The 16,402-nt window shown below is 43.6% G+C and overlaps 1 protein-coding gene across 1 annotated transcript in view; it reads left to right on the top strand.

The window, feature by feature from the left end:
- LOC142492289 (uncharacterized) overlaps window positions 1–12,949 on the top strand; it is a 37,321-nt gene extending 24,372 nt beyond the window's left edge. Inside the window, exons 4-6 of the mRNA XM_075594960.1 lie at window positions 8,427–8,930; window positions 9,205–9,325; window positions 12,829–12,949. Coding sequence (XP_075451075.1) covers window positions 8,427–8,930; window positions 9,205–9,325; window positions 12,829–12,949 — 746 coding nt within the window. The remainder of the gene's footprint in view (window positions 1–8,426; window positions 8,931–9,204; window positions 9,326–12,828) is intronic.
- The last annotated feature ends 3,453 nt before the right edge of the window (window positions 12,950–16,402 follow it).

Below are 16,402 nucleotides of genomic sequence, written 5' to 3' on the forward strand. Positions count from 1 at the left end.
ACTCTGTGTTGACAATTCTTGCACCCAAAAAACAAAAACCCTCATCACTAAAAGGGTTACAGTTTTATCAGTCTTCTTGACCTTGCATGGTAACTGTTTTTCAGGCGAGTAATAATTATTAATGTTTGTTTGGATTTAGAGAAATTGACCATATCTCATATCATCACTAGTCATTAAATATCGGCATCATACTGTTATTACTTAGTGCAAAAAAATCAGTGTAGATATTTCTAAAGTATTTAAGTCTTGTCATCTGGGAGACAATTGGAATTATTTAAAGTAGACCGTCACAGCATGTATAGGTATGAGAAGTGCAACTGAAACCTTGTCAGCCACAGCAAATTATCATCCCTTTGTCTATGCATGTTTAGCTGTGAAGCTGATACACTTTGCATAAAATTTGCATGGCAGCAGAAAAGAGTACACAAGCAAGGCAATAAACTATACAAACATTTCTTGAATTAAACATAGTTATAAGATTATGTGGGTTAATTATTAAACAGCGATGGTGCTGATTGGGGCACTACCACACGAAAACTCCTATTGAAGTCAATTGGAGTTTTCTTCTGATAGTTTCCCTATTGGCACTTTTGCAGTTTTATCAATAACCCCCTATGAGGGTTAAATACACATCATAAGAAAACTAGTGTATTTTTTGGGAGCAGAGGCAACACACACTATCAGGGTACTTATCAATTATACACTAAAATGTTGGATGTTCATTAATTAGTATGTAATGTATAGTGCTTAATGTATCTCTCTCCCCATATTATCAGGCTCTAGATGAACTTCTTCAAAGCAAACCTTAGTGGTATAAGGCCAAATAGGGTGCTTTCACACTCCTTTTTAAAGGCTTTTTTAAGTTTTGCGAACCGAACACATTTCTGAAAAGTGAACTTGCGAAAAGACTTATTTTTTTAAAGCAGATATGATCTATGACAAACATAGTATAAAATAGTATACACAGTACACAGATACTGTAGTATATGTAACCAGGTGCCCTCTGGTCCCCCGGTCTCTTTGCGCTTCCTCAGCCCCTCATCGTACCTCCGGTAGCTGCGGGGACAGTAGCGGGTTGCTAGGGAGGCGAGTGGATGCATAGCAAGCAACCGGCGGCCATGATAGCTCACGCAGAAGCAGCAAGCACCCAGCTGCGGATAGGAAAAAACACTGCCAAGGCACTACAAGCCCCAGCAGCCTTCGGGGCAGCTGTTCATATGTTGCAAGAGGAGCACTAGTGCTCCTGGAAGAGGGAGGTGGAGATACATTTCGCGCGTTTGGAGACACGATTCAGTCGGGATCTGGACAGAGAGGTGAAGGTAATGGCCAGATTCCCCCCAGGTCCAAGGTAGATTCCATGAGTCACTGTAACTGGTGTATGCTGTGTATGCTGCACGGAAAGGCCTTAGATAGGGATCTTTCCCCAGTAGTGTGTTTGTGAGAGGCATCAGCTGCAGAACATTATCTCTGAAGGTGAAGTGTGGCATGCTGCCTGTGATAAAAGCTAGGACACTCCAGCAGAGACTCTTTTAAAGGGGTACACTCCAGCTGGAAGCCCCTCCAGACGCACCCGCCTACGGATCTGAGCAGTAGATGAACCGGTGGATTGCGGTGAAGAACCACGTTTCGGATCCACGGAGTCTCCTACTATGAAGGAACATTGAGGCAAACAATCCCCTCAATTGACAGGTGCTGCAGAGCATACAATCCCACAGTTCATAGATAACTGTTTTCAGTATTTTTGCTTCATCCGGATATTGGGACTCAGAAGCATGAAGATGTTGAGCTTATTTTAGTGAATTAACCCCTAGTTGGGAAGTCGTCTGGCGCTGACAAAGAAAGGGTTATCCGGGGGAAGTCCTTGAACCCACCCGGACCCCATACATAAGTCCCGCTACTGTATAAACCAGTTCACCTGGGGAAGCTCCAACGTGATGATAGAGTAATAAATTACTTACTGAAATCTTGAACCCATCCGGATTTGCGTGCTTCAAGCTGTGTAATTTGAGCAGGAAAGGCAACCCCCACCGGAGGGGAGAGAGAGACAGCGGGCACTGCTATGCAAAAAATAGCGAAGGCTGGACTGTGTAACAAAAATACTTTATTAATTAATTCATGGATTAAAAAGAGAAGGGAAGCCCCCCCCCCGCAGCTCTAACGCGTTTCACCCACTTAGGGCTTTGTCAAAGAGTAGCGATACTCGATGCCCAGCCTCCTAAAATACCGGACACAACCGGACATGACGTCACCCAACCAATCATGCGCAGAATCTCCCGAGAATGTCTAGAGGGAGTTTACGCACCTGGTAGGTGTAGACACGTCCGTAATGAATTGGCTCTAGGTGCATGCGCAGTAAGACAAATGTTGCCAATTAAACAAACAACTAGTTTTGAATCAGGCAATCAAACAATTTACAAATAGTGACAAAATAATTTAACATGTGACCTATATACACATACATCTATAATGGGGGGTAAAATCATGATAGTATAAACATAGAAACATGGTAAACCTCAACCATTAGGTGTTGTGTAATATTAAAATAAAGATGCATAAAAGAACAATGCAACTTAATAAAAATAAAATTAAGTAAAGTCGGGGGAATTGGGTATGCAAATCTGAAAAAATATAAAAATGATCTAAATATCTAAATATTATGCATAATTCATAGGTGCACAAAAACCATATAACGTGTTTGAAGTAAAATTCATAATATATCCCATGAGTCACTGTAACTGGTGTATGCTGTGTATGCTGCACGGAAAGGCCTTAGATAGGGATCTTTCCCCAGTAGTGTGTTAGTGAGAGGCATCAGCTGCTGGACATTATCTCTGAAGGTGAAGTGTGGCATGCTGCCTGTGAGAAAAGCTAGGACACTCCAGCAGAGACTATTTTAAAGGGGTACACTCCAGCTGGAAGCCCCTCCAGAGGCATCCGCCTACGGATCTGCGCAGTAGATGAACCGGTGGATTCCGGTGAAGAACAACGTTTCAGATCCACGGAGTCTCCTACTAGTTGACCTGAGACCAGGGAGGTATTATTCACGTACACCAATGGGCCTCAACACACAAAGGGAAGCGCACTATCCCACACATACTCTGGGGGGGGGGATTGGCTTGTGGACACTACGAGGTTATGTGCCCAGGCACTCCAGGATTTTGGGGGTTCCACCCGGGAGGTGTTATTGGTTGGGGAAGGCCTTGCTGGGCCGTGTTATGTGGGATGCTATATTTCCATATGTGTTTAGTAAACATTGTTATAATATACCTGTGTGTAAATATTGTGTATTTTGTTTCCGGTGAGGGACTCCTCCCACTACGCTGGGATCCCTCGCTGGTGGAGGCGTCGCACCAAAAGATAAGTATACCCCAGGCTCCCAGTGCCGGAGGCCTAGGTCCTCTGTGAACCAACAGGTACTGTAGCGGCAGCAAAAGTAGACTTCTTGTTTAGGGGAAAATAGGGCTACATATATAAGAAGAGAAGTCTCATACATGTGATCTAATTAAAACTGCAAGTCTAATTAAAGCTGTAAATGTAATTAAAGTAACAAGCTGAACAATAGGACTCTACATGATAACTCCAAGGAAAAGTACTCTTGCAGAATTATTTCTTCCTCTGTTGGCGTATTTTACTTATAAACTTGTAATTGTTATTTTGCATCAGGTTTTAATATAAATCTTCTACCACAAATCAACATTCAGCAGAACTTGACAGGCCAATAAATTGAGGTTACATGGCCATGCCGCTTCTCTCATTACTCATTACAACTGAATAAGGACTAGTATGTGAGAATTAAAGAGCCAATAAGTCTGGTTTTGAAAGGGTTTATTTTTCTGTGCAAGTAAAAGTACAAAATGTGTCCATTCCAACTTCTTCAACAATGAATCATGTGCCCATATCTGATTAATTAACTTTTAAATGTTTAATTAACCTCTCCATTTGTATGGAAATAAGAAAGCATTGGACTTTCTCTTTGAAATCCATATACAAATTAATGACAGCAGCATTTTCACCCTTTTTTTGTGCTTATTTCATAATATTATTTTACTTGCGATTAGAATTCACAACAACAGGGGGAGGGAAAGAAAGAAATATCCTTTTAGAAGGTGCACTCCTAAATATACCCAAATATAAACCGGTAGAGAGATATATACTATACAAATGATCGTACAGGTAATGGTGTCTCTTGGCACAAAATAAACCCTAGTCCTGATGTCTAGCGATGGCCGAACAGATGTGTAATGGGTTAAATATGTTTAGAACAAATACCTTGATGTATAGGGTATTTGTAGGATTGTAAAATATTAAATTAAAATGACGTTAATATATCATGTGATTAATTCAATTAAATACACTCAAACTTCTAAAATCAGTTAAAAAGAGAGGGTGACTAATTAATATATGCGGCTAATTCTGAATAGTGCATGTAAATACTCCTGTGATCCAAGCTATGATGGCTGGATAACAATAGGACTGGTATTATAGCTATTCTCCCTTGCAATATGAATTAAATGTGTATAAATTGCTGTTTGTTATGAGAGAGCTATATGATTAAGAACCTATCTGCAGCTTTCTAAGCTGGAAAAATCTTCAAGGGTGAAATCCTTGATAGCAAGAAGCTTAAGATCACTTTCAAATAGGTGGAGAACAGTTGTGGGAAGATGTATTCTAGTATGGCAATCCAAATTGCAACGTAGAAACAGATTGACAAAATTAACAAACTGACAGACCTATACATAAAGCAGTCTTAACCTTAGATAATAGCAGACAGATCTTGCTGATAACACTTTGATAGATCAAAGGTACTGTAGGCTGTGTATCCTATAAATGAACAAGGTAGTACATTGTTGGTATAATGAGCAATGACCTGTAGAAAAGTTGATGACCTCTTGCCTTGTTAGGCGATGAACTCCAAATACTAAGTTTGACCGGGTATGAATCAGGCTGTCTGTATGTAGCTTGATTCAGATACTATAGGTGAATCTGATTGACCCATAGTTATTCTGCTCAAAAGCTGTTAACCTCTATACTGCTGCGACACACTTTATTCAAGCAAATACCCAGTATGTACCTGGCAGATACCTGGAATGCGCCGCTCCTCACCTCAGACAAGCCCCGTTGCGTTTGCCTTCCCAGCCATGGTTCATGCCTGGCTGACGGGCGGCTGATCTGTTAAATGATAATGATTAGGATTTAATAGGCTGCAATGCTTCGCGTGTCTACCAGATGGCAGAAATTCATGAATTGTAATGCAGTATATATATATATATACTGTGCAGTATTGCAGCCAGCGGGAATAAAATGCTTCAATCCCTGCCTGGAAAATAACGCAATGCACTCGGGCAGAAAACAGTCACAAACCTCAATACACCCGAGTATACCCTAATTCGTGGGACTAGCCGAGCTCGAATAAAGTGTGTCGCCAGTGTATTGTAGGTGTGTGACAGTGAGGGGGTAACCAGGCCATCAACAAAGGTATTATGCCCGGCTGGTTACCTCTGATCCATATTTGGGGTTTTAGAGTGTCAGATCTTGAACATGTGTATTGTATCTGCAATGTATATGATTGTGCAACAATAAAAATGTATATGTATTTTACCTTTCCAGGGGTGCTTGAAAGCAGAGATTGCTAGGCTATGAGTTTCAGGGGGGATTTTGCTGAGAAAGTCTTATTAGAGTGCCTAGACAGTTGGGGACCAGAGTTGCTGGGCTCCCCAATAATGTACACGGGAGTCAGGTCAGGCAGCCTGGATAAATGTTGGCACAATGCTCTGGTCAAAATCCTGTTCTGGAAATGCTTTTGTGACTCACCGCTAGGACTTCCTGCTTCAACAGAGACCAGAAAGGTAAGTGGGGCATAGGAGTGTAAGGTATCCCAGAACAGTAACGGGGTCCCCACAGTAACAGAGGGATCCCCAGTTCAATGCCCGGTTACCCAGAACCAGTATAGGGTTCTGGGGGTACTCTAACCATATATGAGGTTGCAAGGGTTTTTATGTCCATTTACTAAAGGATGAATAAGATACAGCCCTGAGAATGAACCTAAGCATTTTTTCATTATACCTCGGGACTTCATAGTGTTTTAATAGTACATAAAGGTGCGCCGACGAGTATTCTAAAACTTGCCTTAAACTTGCCTTGGAAAATCTGGGGCTATCACCAACAAGATCCAGGTACATGCTGGGTACATGCTGCAACATTTCAGTGACATTTCTGCAGAGACTAATGGTCCATCGGATTAACAGCGGGGGGTCCCTGGCAGTCCCATTCAAACTGAATGGGACTGCCAGGGACCCTCGCTGTTAATCCGATGGGCCATTAGTCTGTCTGCAGAAATGTCACTGAAATGTTGCAGCATGTACCCAGCATGTACCCAGCATGTACCCAGCGTGTACCTGGGTCTTGTTGGTGATTGCCCTAGATTTGTTTTAGAATACTCGTCGGCACTACAGTATGCTTGTGTATGGTATTATGAGCTGGGGACTTCCAGGTCCATAGTTCCGAGAGACAATTTGGCTACCAATCTTGGTGCCACCAAGTCTGCTTGGGTCCTGGACATGAAAGTCTCAGAGGTTGCCAATTGAAAGCCATTTGGGCACTGGGGCTGGGCTCAAGTATTCACGTCCTGGGATGAATGGAAGTCATCGGACCACCATTTTCCCCAAATCAGACTGTGATGAGCCTAACTCCGTGGGTGGCTTCTGACTTACAAGTGGCAGAGGTGCCAAGTTGGCGCATGCCCTTGTCAGAATCCAAATCTGTGCTTGCCTGGCTTAGATAGACAGTCAACGGTCTGATTGGCTGGTAGGATTTCTCCCACGCTCGGATTGGCTGGAGTATTTCATGAATGAAGCTGAAATACTATAAGAAAGCCAGCAGACAATCTGTGTGAGAAATTCTAAGCGCCAAGACAGCAGCGGCAAATTCGAAATCACCAAAAGATGCTCAGAGAGAAATAGCAGTGAGCCGGCTTCAGAAATTTCAAGACGAGAAAGTCCCACTTTTCAGGGCCAAATTCTGAGAATAGAACGAAGCGGTCGTGGCTGGGATTGCAAGCCAAAAAGAGTTTGGTACTATCTTTTGGTCAAGGGATTTCGGCATCTCCGGAGCAGATACAGTGGTGGCGTCAGGAACTTCATGCCGATTTGAGTTCCAGGACATTTCGGGTCATGTCCCCGTCAACCTAAAGACTTGGTGTTACTTCTTATTTCACCTAGTAATGTCTAGATTTGTAGCCAAGACCCCCAGAAAGTGTGTTTTCGTCTGTATTTTGTAACCCATTATGTGTACGTCTGTTTATATGGAATAAATTACAATTTGTTTTACTATCTTGTTTTGCTCAGTGAATGATCCCGGTAATAAGGTTGAAATACATGGTTTCCCATGACAGGCTATATTTACTTGTGGCAGCGGTGGGATCATTGAGCGCTGTGGTTTAAAATCGTTTGGGGTCTTATAACAGAGAAAAAACTCATAGATTGCGAGCTCTTTTAACAAGTTGTAACGTACACACATTTTACAAAGCAAAGAAAGCACAGGTTCTCATTGTTACTTAGTTTAGTGCCACCAGGCGCACAAGGACAGAAAGTCAGTTTGGTACCGGTCATGGGACCCGACCCAGAATTGTCACCCGGTGTGAGAGTTATGCTCTTCCTATTAATGGTAAGTCAAAAACGTTGCTTGAGATCTTGAGAGTCATGAAGCTGGTATTGCTTCACCTGAGGGGGATAAACCCTCACCTGTAGCTGCAGTGTCCACTTGTCCAGCTGGTGTTCAGGAGGTTATTCCAGCCCCGGTGGTCATGGAAGGACAAGGGGAGGGAGGCAAACACAACATGGACATTGTTGGGGGGGCAGTTATAGTGAGTGCAGCCGTGGTAGCCCCTGCAGCTAACGGTCTCTCTACACCTGGAATTGCCGCACTTCTTGCTTCTTGGGGGAGGGGTCCACCCTTGCAGAAAGCATTCAGCTACTTACAACTGCCCAAGGGACATCAGCCTCACATCCTCAACGTGATAACAGGGAGCAGTCCGCTCCCCGAGTGGACCATCACAGGTTCAGGAAATTCATTGATGGCACGGACAAAATCGATGTGTACCTGAAAAACTTTGAAACTCAGTGTCATCGGTACCGGGTGCCAGAATGGGACTGGGTTTTGCGGCTGACACCGTTATTGTCAGGGGCTGCCCTTGAGACCCTCCAGGCTAACCCAGCTGTGAATGGCAAGGACTATTGCCATGTGAAAGCCTTTTTACTGACTCAGTATGCGCTCACCCCAGAAGCTTACAAAGACATGTTCAGGATGGAGGAAAAGCACCACCAGGAATCCTACATGCGGTTTGCATCCCGCATGGCATTGCATGGGACACGGTGGAGGGATGTGGTGCCATAAAGTATCACACTTTTTATTGGACTTGTTTTTCAAAGAACAATTGATGCAGCAATGTCCATTGGACTTAAGGGAATGGGTCTTTGACTGCAAACCAAAGACTTATACGGATGCTGCTAATATGGCTGATGAATTTGTCACCAGCCGGGCACTGATACGCAAGAAAGGGACTGCCCCAGAGACAACCACTTTGGCCAGGGGAGCCAAAAGCACTCCACAATGGAAGGCTAAAACTACTGCAGAGTTTAAGCACGAGCAGAGGTGCTATCAGTGTAATAAGAATGTCCACATAATGCCAAACTGTCCGGACCATCCAAAGTCTTGGAATCCCCATCAGGGGCAACGCTCTCCAGCTGCAAAGCCAGTCAAAAGTGTGCAGGGGTACCAGAGAACCAGAGTGAAGCTGTCCAGCCGGGCCAGCGAGGGATGTCGATGGAAGAATCTTCACCTGCAGCCTGTGACACAGCCATGGATATGGGGAGATATCAGATGGCACCGGTCAGGTTACAATCCAATGATGTCTGGCAAAGCATTTGCACCAGGTGACCATCTGTGATCAGTAAGCTGACAGCTTGCTTGACTCCGGTGTCACTGTTACCCTGGCACGACCTGATATGGTGAGACCAGAGGATTTGCTCCCGGGAACCGGGATGCAGGTTACCCTGCCAGACAGCGGACCGCAGTATATCCAGGTTGCCCGGGTCTTTCTTGAATGGGGTGCAGGACGTGGTATTAGGGAGGTGGGGGTATTGCCCAGGTTAGATGCTGAGGTCCTCCTTGACAATGACCTGGGGCATGTTGCTTGCATTTTTACAGCAGAATTTACTCCTTTTGCAGCGATTACTAGGAGCCAGAGCACAGAAATTCCATATGAGGATTTAGCCGTCCCCCTGCATTTGGACCAACAGTTCCAAGGGTCTCCCAAGAGACCAGGCAGGTAAGCCAGACGGAGACGCGACAAGGTTCTGACTTATCTCCCTTTTACCTGTTCCCCTTCCACCTGACTTAGAGACTACGGGTGGGTGGCCAGAATTAGGGACACAGTTTAGGGAATCAGTGAGATCTGATCCCAACTAAGACTCAGGGCATCCAAGTCTGCCTGGCACAGTGGGTCAGATCGGTTCTTATGGCACCACGGGCTCTTAAATAGAGAGCAGGATTCTACCATTCCAGAAAGGGTTAGGACAGGTAGAAGACCGTTAGTGGTACCGAGGGAGTATAGGCAGAAACATTTACAGGTAGCCCACGCCATATCACTAGCGGGACATCAGGGGGTCACTCGGACGAGAGCCCAGCTGTTGTAGCATTACTACTGGCCAGGGGCATCAGGGGCTGTGGCAGAGATTGGCTGGTCCTGTGATGCCTGCCAGTGAATAGGTAAGGGAGTAGGTAAGGTGGCTGATTATGTGAAGGCACCCCTGAACCCACTATCGGTAATAGGGTAACCCTTTCAGAGGGTAGCTATGGTCATAGTGGGGCCCTCATGATCCCCAGTTTGTCTGGCAAGCGTTACATACTCACAGTGGTGGACTTTGCCACCAGGTACCCTGAGGCTGTAGTGCTAGCCACCATTGATGCTAGGGCAGTAGCAAAAGCATTGTTAGTTATCTTCACTAGAGTAGGTTTCCATGATATTCTAATTGATCAAGGGTCGCAATTCATGAGTGAATTACTACAGTGTCTCTGGGATGCGTGCGGGGTGAAGCACCAGTGCACAGCCCCTTACCACCCCAAACAAACAGTCTATGTGAGAGGTTCAATGGTACCCTGAAGCAGATTTTTCGATTTTTTATAGTGGCTGAAAGGAATTACTTGGAGATTCACCTACAGCATTTGCTGTTTGCATACTGAGAGTTACCATAAGAATCTACCGGGTTCTCCCCCTAAGAGCTCCTATATGGTCGCAGGGTGCGGGGACCTCTTGACTATTCCATGAGGGATGGGAAAGGGAGACAACCAATATGGATGCTTCTGTGCTTCAGTATGTGGTAGATCTCAGGGACCAGTTAGAAATGCTTATGGGGTTGGCAGAGGCTAATTTCAGGGAAGCTCAGACTAAGCAGAAGACTCGGTATACCAGAATGCCCATAGCAGAGAATTCATCCCAGGACAGCAAGTACTTATTCTGAAGCCCACTCATCAGAACAAATTAATTGCTGCCTGGTCTTGACCATACATGGTTAACAGGAAGATGAATTAGTGCAATTATGTTGTGCAGTTAGATGGAGAGACAGGTTGAAATAGGCCGTATCATATTACCAATCCATCTGAGAGATTCTAAGCGTGAAAACATCAGCGGCAAATTCGAAGTCACCAAAAGATGCTCAGAGAGAAATAGCAGCGAGGGTTTCAGAAATTTCAAGGCGAGAAATGTTCCCACTTTTGGGGCCAAGTTCTGAGTAGAACATACAGTAGTGGTCACGGCTGGGATTGTAGCAGAAAAGAGTAACAGGACATTTGATACTATCTCCCGGTCAAGGGATTTCGGCATATCCGGAGCATATCCGGAGCAGATACAGCGGTGGCGTCAGGAACTTCATGCCGATTTGAGTTCCAGGACATTTCGGAACAAGTCCCGGTGAACAAAAAGACATGGTTTTACCTCTTATTTCACCTAGGAAAGTCTAGATTTCTAGCCCAGACCCCCAGTAAGTGTGTTTTCTTCTGTATTTTGTAACCCATTGTGTGTACGTCTGTTTCTATGGAATAATTGAACATTTGTTTTACTATATTGTTTTGCTCAGTGAATGATCCCAGTAAAAACATGTAAAAACCTGTTCTCCTGTGACAAGGTGTAGTAACCCATATAGACTCTGAACAGAGATGTTAGCAATATAGTCATACTGTGATGAAGAAATCTACACATAAGTAATAGCAAGATAGGTGAGGGTATGAATCTGAATGCCTATACATAGTTCAGCACACGGCATAAGAGTCTTATTCCCCCTCTTGCTCTAAACTGCTATGGCATCTTCCTCTGTTGTTTTCTGTATATTAGTATACCTGGTCAAAACAGGAGAAAGAAATCAGCACCTCTACCCATTGATTGAGACAGTGTTATATAGTTACATAGTAGATAAGGTTGCAAAAATACATACGTCCATCAACCTATGCTAAATTTAGACAACAGATACTTTATCCTATATCTATACTTAGTTATTGATCCAGAGGAAGGCAAAAAAAAAAAACCCAATGTCATATCATCCAATGAAATCTCATACGGGGAAAAATAAATACCTTCCTGACTCCAAGAATTGGCAATCAAATTATTCCCTGGATCAACATTCTTGCCATGTTTACTTATTTGATATATCCCTGTATACCTTACCTTTCTAAAAAGATGTCCAAACTTTTTTGAACAAATCTATTGTATCTGCCATCACAGTCTCCATGGATAATGAATTCCACATTTTAACTGCCCTTCCTGTAAAGAACCCTTTCCTTTGTTGTCTTTTTTAAGGAGTGGTGCCCAAAATTGGACCCCATATTCAAGGTGTGGTCTTACTAATGATTTGTAAAGGGGCATTATTATGTTTACTTCCCTTCCATCCATTGCCTGTTTAATGCAAGATAAGATCTTGTTTGCTTTTGCAGCTACTGCATGACTTTGGGCACTATTGCTAACACACAAATTCCCAGTCAGCTCAAACCCTGTTGGGCACTATTGCTAAGCCTGTTGTCTACAAGCACTCCTAAATCCTTCTCCATCCAGGATTCCCCCAATTTATCCCCATTTAATTTAATTTGTAAGTCACCTGTTTATTCTTGCTTCCCAAAATGCATAACCTTACATTTATCTGTATTAAACCTCATTTGCCATTTACCTGCCCAAGTTTCGAGTCTCTCCAGTCTCCATATAATATGGGCATTCTTTGCACTATGGCAATAAATGGACAAGCTAAAAAAAACAATCATCTTAAATACAAAAGAAATAAATAAAACCAACTACAAAACCAAGACATTTAAATAAAACCAACCACAAAAGCCTTTAGCTGGCACCAAAATATTGCAAAATTTTAAAGCACAATATGCTTATCACTGCTCAGTGAATAGAAGTTTCTGGCAAAAAAAAGCAATTTTTTTCTCTTTTTTTTTACTTGTCGTATGGTAATTTTGTGGCAGCATGTTAAATCTTAATAAAAAGCCATTAGAGCGTGATACTGCCCTGTTATCGAAGTTTGTGAATAGCAAAACGGGCAATATTGCACATTAAGGGCATTTAATGTGCATTAAGCCACTTATCGATGTTTAGTGAATGAGCCACTGGGGCTCATTGCAGGGAAAATCTAATTGATTATGTCCAGACAGAGTTGGAAAATAAGGAAAGGCAGAGTAAGGAGGCAAATAAAGGTTCTCAGAGGCCAGCCCCAGTTGGTATATATTGTACACTGAAACCGGAAAAAAAACCAGTGGTGATCATCTCTGCTTTCTTTCTCTCAGGCTTCAAGACAAGTGGCTTTTGGCAGTGGTGGTGGTGGTAGGTTTAATGGTGGTAGTGATGGTGGCCATGGCCACTGTCTCATGGAAGCTTGGAAAGGCTCACTTTTATCCAGATGAATAAACATCTGTCCTCCCAAATATATAGCCCCTGCACCCAGCATTCAAGTTATGGTCATGGACGCTGATTCTGACTACTAGATTGTTTATAACATTTCTACCAGCACTATAGTGGCACTTTAGAAATACCATGTAACAATAGCTGTCTACTGTAAATAGCTGTGGGAGTGTCACTCACCATTATCAGGGTCATATACCGCCACCACCACTATGGAAAATATGTTGTCAATTAGTACAACAACTATGAGCAGAGGTGGCACAGAACAGAGTTTGTGGCAGTGGTAGGTTAGTAGTGTCTGGGTTTGTCAGTTTTGAAATGTTCATCTCCTGCCACTGTTACCACCACCACCACCACCACCTTGATATCATCAATCATTATTTTCAACATTATGTTATTGACAAAACCAAAAACCCTAAAATATTCCATATATATTCTAAAAAGATTATTTGAGCCATCTAATAGGGGAGGGTCCCAAGAACACAATACTGCAGCACCCAAACTGCCATGCTATGCATGCAGTGTTGCACTTGTCCCTAATCTGTATGAATTTGCAAATTGAAATCTGGTAATGCAAGGATTACCAGCCACCAATTCCACAGCATCTTGATTGGCAATGGCAGAGTACTTGGCTTGTTGTGTTGTTTCTGTATGTCCTAATTTAAATCACAGTTACTCTAACATCTCTCAGTAATGAACTGGTGGGAGGGAGGGACAACAATACATAACTGTTTTTTTGGGGGGGTTAATAAAATACAGATGAAATGCAATGGTAGGTTCATAATCCATCACGGGTATGGTCCTGGCCATCAGCGTCCACACTGAAGACACGACATCCAGCTTGTTCCCTGGCTTCCGCCCACATGGAGGCTGCAGGGGCCCTCTTAGTCACTGGTATCCTACCTATAAAGAGGCAGGACTTCCTACAGAATGTTGCCAGAGCTTAGTTCCTGTTGGCCTTCCCCCTACATTGTTTCCAACCTGTGACCCCAAACTTGTACCTTAACCACCTTCCTCGACCCCAGCCTGTGACCCCAACTATTCTGTTCTCTATGCAGGACTCTATCTCTCGGTTCAGGTCAATTATCTATATTCTACTTCATCCTTGAGGGTCACTTTTGAGTTTAGAGATGAGCATCATTAAACTACAGTAAAAGACTGCCGTCTGCGAAACAGATGCCATGTATACAGCCAATGTGGATGATAGCTCTTGCTAGTTTGAGCTACAGGAGATAAATGAGGCTAAACAAGACACAGATTGTCATGCCAGCAACAAGGAAGTGAAAATTGCACGATGCCTGTGAGAATTCACTGTCAAACCAGTGGAATATGAGTTTGAGCGACAAGTCCTCTGCTGGGTTAAGGAAGCTAGTCCACTCACTGATTCCTTTGCAGAGCATGATGTACCCACTACTGATTCCCAGGCATCTGTATTGAAGCATCCTGACACCCAACTGTCAAAAGTACTGGCCTCCTGCTGACGACCAATCCAACAATAGAAAACTATCTCCTTGCTTCCAATGTCACATATAAGTGATTATGGGTAACTGGACTACAACTTGACTAGCGGATTGTATCAGAGCTTTTCTTTGGGCCTCCTCAGTCACTATCCATGTTGTCATTTGACTGTATTCAACTTGTGACAGAGTCTTGTCATAAACATCTGCGTGTTGATTTAGTGGAGAGTTGCTCCACTGGGAACTTACTCTTTATGGTTCTGACAACCCTCTGTGCTTTCTGCATCGTGCTCTGCTTCTCCTACGAATACATTTGCATCAATCTTTTGGTTTTCCAATGGGCTCATACACCATGTGCCTGCGTCCCCAGCCATACTAACAATTGGTATGTCCAAGTATTCAGATTCTCATCATGATCTTGTTTTTATTAATATACAATCGCATGAGTTAATACCTGTTCTGTCATCAGAGTCTTCTTATGATGCTATCAAATCTGAATCTTCATTGGACACTATTCATGGACAGCTGTCTTTGGTTTCCAAAAAATCGAGAATACCATCAAGAGTTCAATTCTTTTGATTCATTCTGCATTTAAAAATGTACATAACCAATGCTTTCTGTCTCAGAAGTGTCAGCTGACCATTTTCCTAGTCTACTTTGTTTGATTAGCTTGCTTTGTTTGACATACTGATGAATCAGAAACTACTTATCAATTACCGACCTCGTCCTTTTTAACTTCATTTCTAGAACCGTCCGAGGTGGCAGTCACAAGGGAATGGTCCTGTTTCAAATCTGCTATCCATTTGAGACAGTTATGTTTCAAGTCTGCTACCCATCTGAGACGGTCCTGTTTCAAGTATTCTACCCTTACCCGACTGGCCCACTTTAAGTCATCCTTCCATAGAGGACACCCTGCCAAACCTTGAGGTCCATCTGGAGGACTTCCCTGTAGAGGGGAGAGTAATATCAAGGAATTGTTGTATGTATTGTGGGAGGGAGGGAAAATATTGTGGGGGGTAATGAATGTGTGTGTATTTAGTGGGGTAATTATTGTGTGTAGATTGTGAGGGGGGAATTATTGTGTGGATATTGTGGGGAGATTTGTATGGTTATTGGTGGGGGATTGTAGGGGGGGTAATGGGGGAGCAGGATTGAGTGAGAGAGTGTTTTTGAGTGATTGTGAATGGGGGGGAGAATTAGAGAAGAGAGATGTAGTAAAGGCGAGGGAGTGAGGGAATGAGGAAGAGAAATAGAAGGGGTAGTGGGGGATTGAGTGAGAGGAGGGAGGTTAGGAGTGAGAGAGGAGGGAAGTGAGGGAGAGAGGTGGGAGGTAAGAGAGTGAGGTGGAAAGAGTGAGGTGAAAGAGGCAGGAGAAAAATACACAGGGACAGGGAGGGAATAGAGTGGGTGAGAGTGAGGAGGTGTGAAAGAGGGGGCCTCGCAAGGCCACCAACAGTGGGGTAGTGGTGAAAACTCTAGTCCTGGGCCTTCGGAAAGCTGCCAGCAGCCTTGACTTCAGATATACTCACACACACACGGGCGTGAGTGAGAGAGGTGGCGATAAAACCAAGGACCGCATCTTGTCCCCATTCTAATTGCCAGGAATACATGGTGATATCATGAAACTATGTGAGATATGTCCTGAATGTCAGTTGACCAGCCAGAAAGGACATACATTGGTCTCTCTAATTCCTCTGCCCATGGTTTCAGTCTCATTCAAGAGGATTGGCATAGACCTGGTAGGACCTTTAGAACCCTTTGAGAAGGGACACAAATTCATCCTAGTTGTTGTGGAGTATGCCGCTAGATATTCTTCCCTCTGAGAAAATCAACTGTTAAATAGGTGGCCCACAGTCTGTTTTCCAGGGTTGGTCTTCTCCAGGTAATGTTGACCGACCAAGGAACAAACTTCATGACTAACTTAATACAGGATGTCCTGAAATTGTTAGAGGTTAAATCCCTTCGGGCCTCAGTCTACCATCCCCAAACTGGTGGATTGGTA

This window comes from Ascaphus truei, chromosome 4 (genome assembly GCF_040206685.1).
Source record: "Ascaphus truei isolate aAscTru1 chromosome 4, aAscTru1.hap1, whole genome shotgun sequence".
In the NCBI taxonomy this organism is placed as follows: Eukaryota; Metazoa; Chordata; class Amphibia; order Anura; family Ascaphidae; genus Ascaphus; species Ascaphus truei.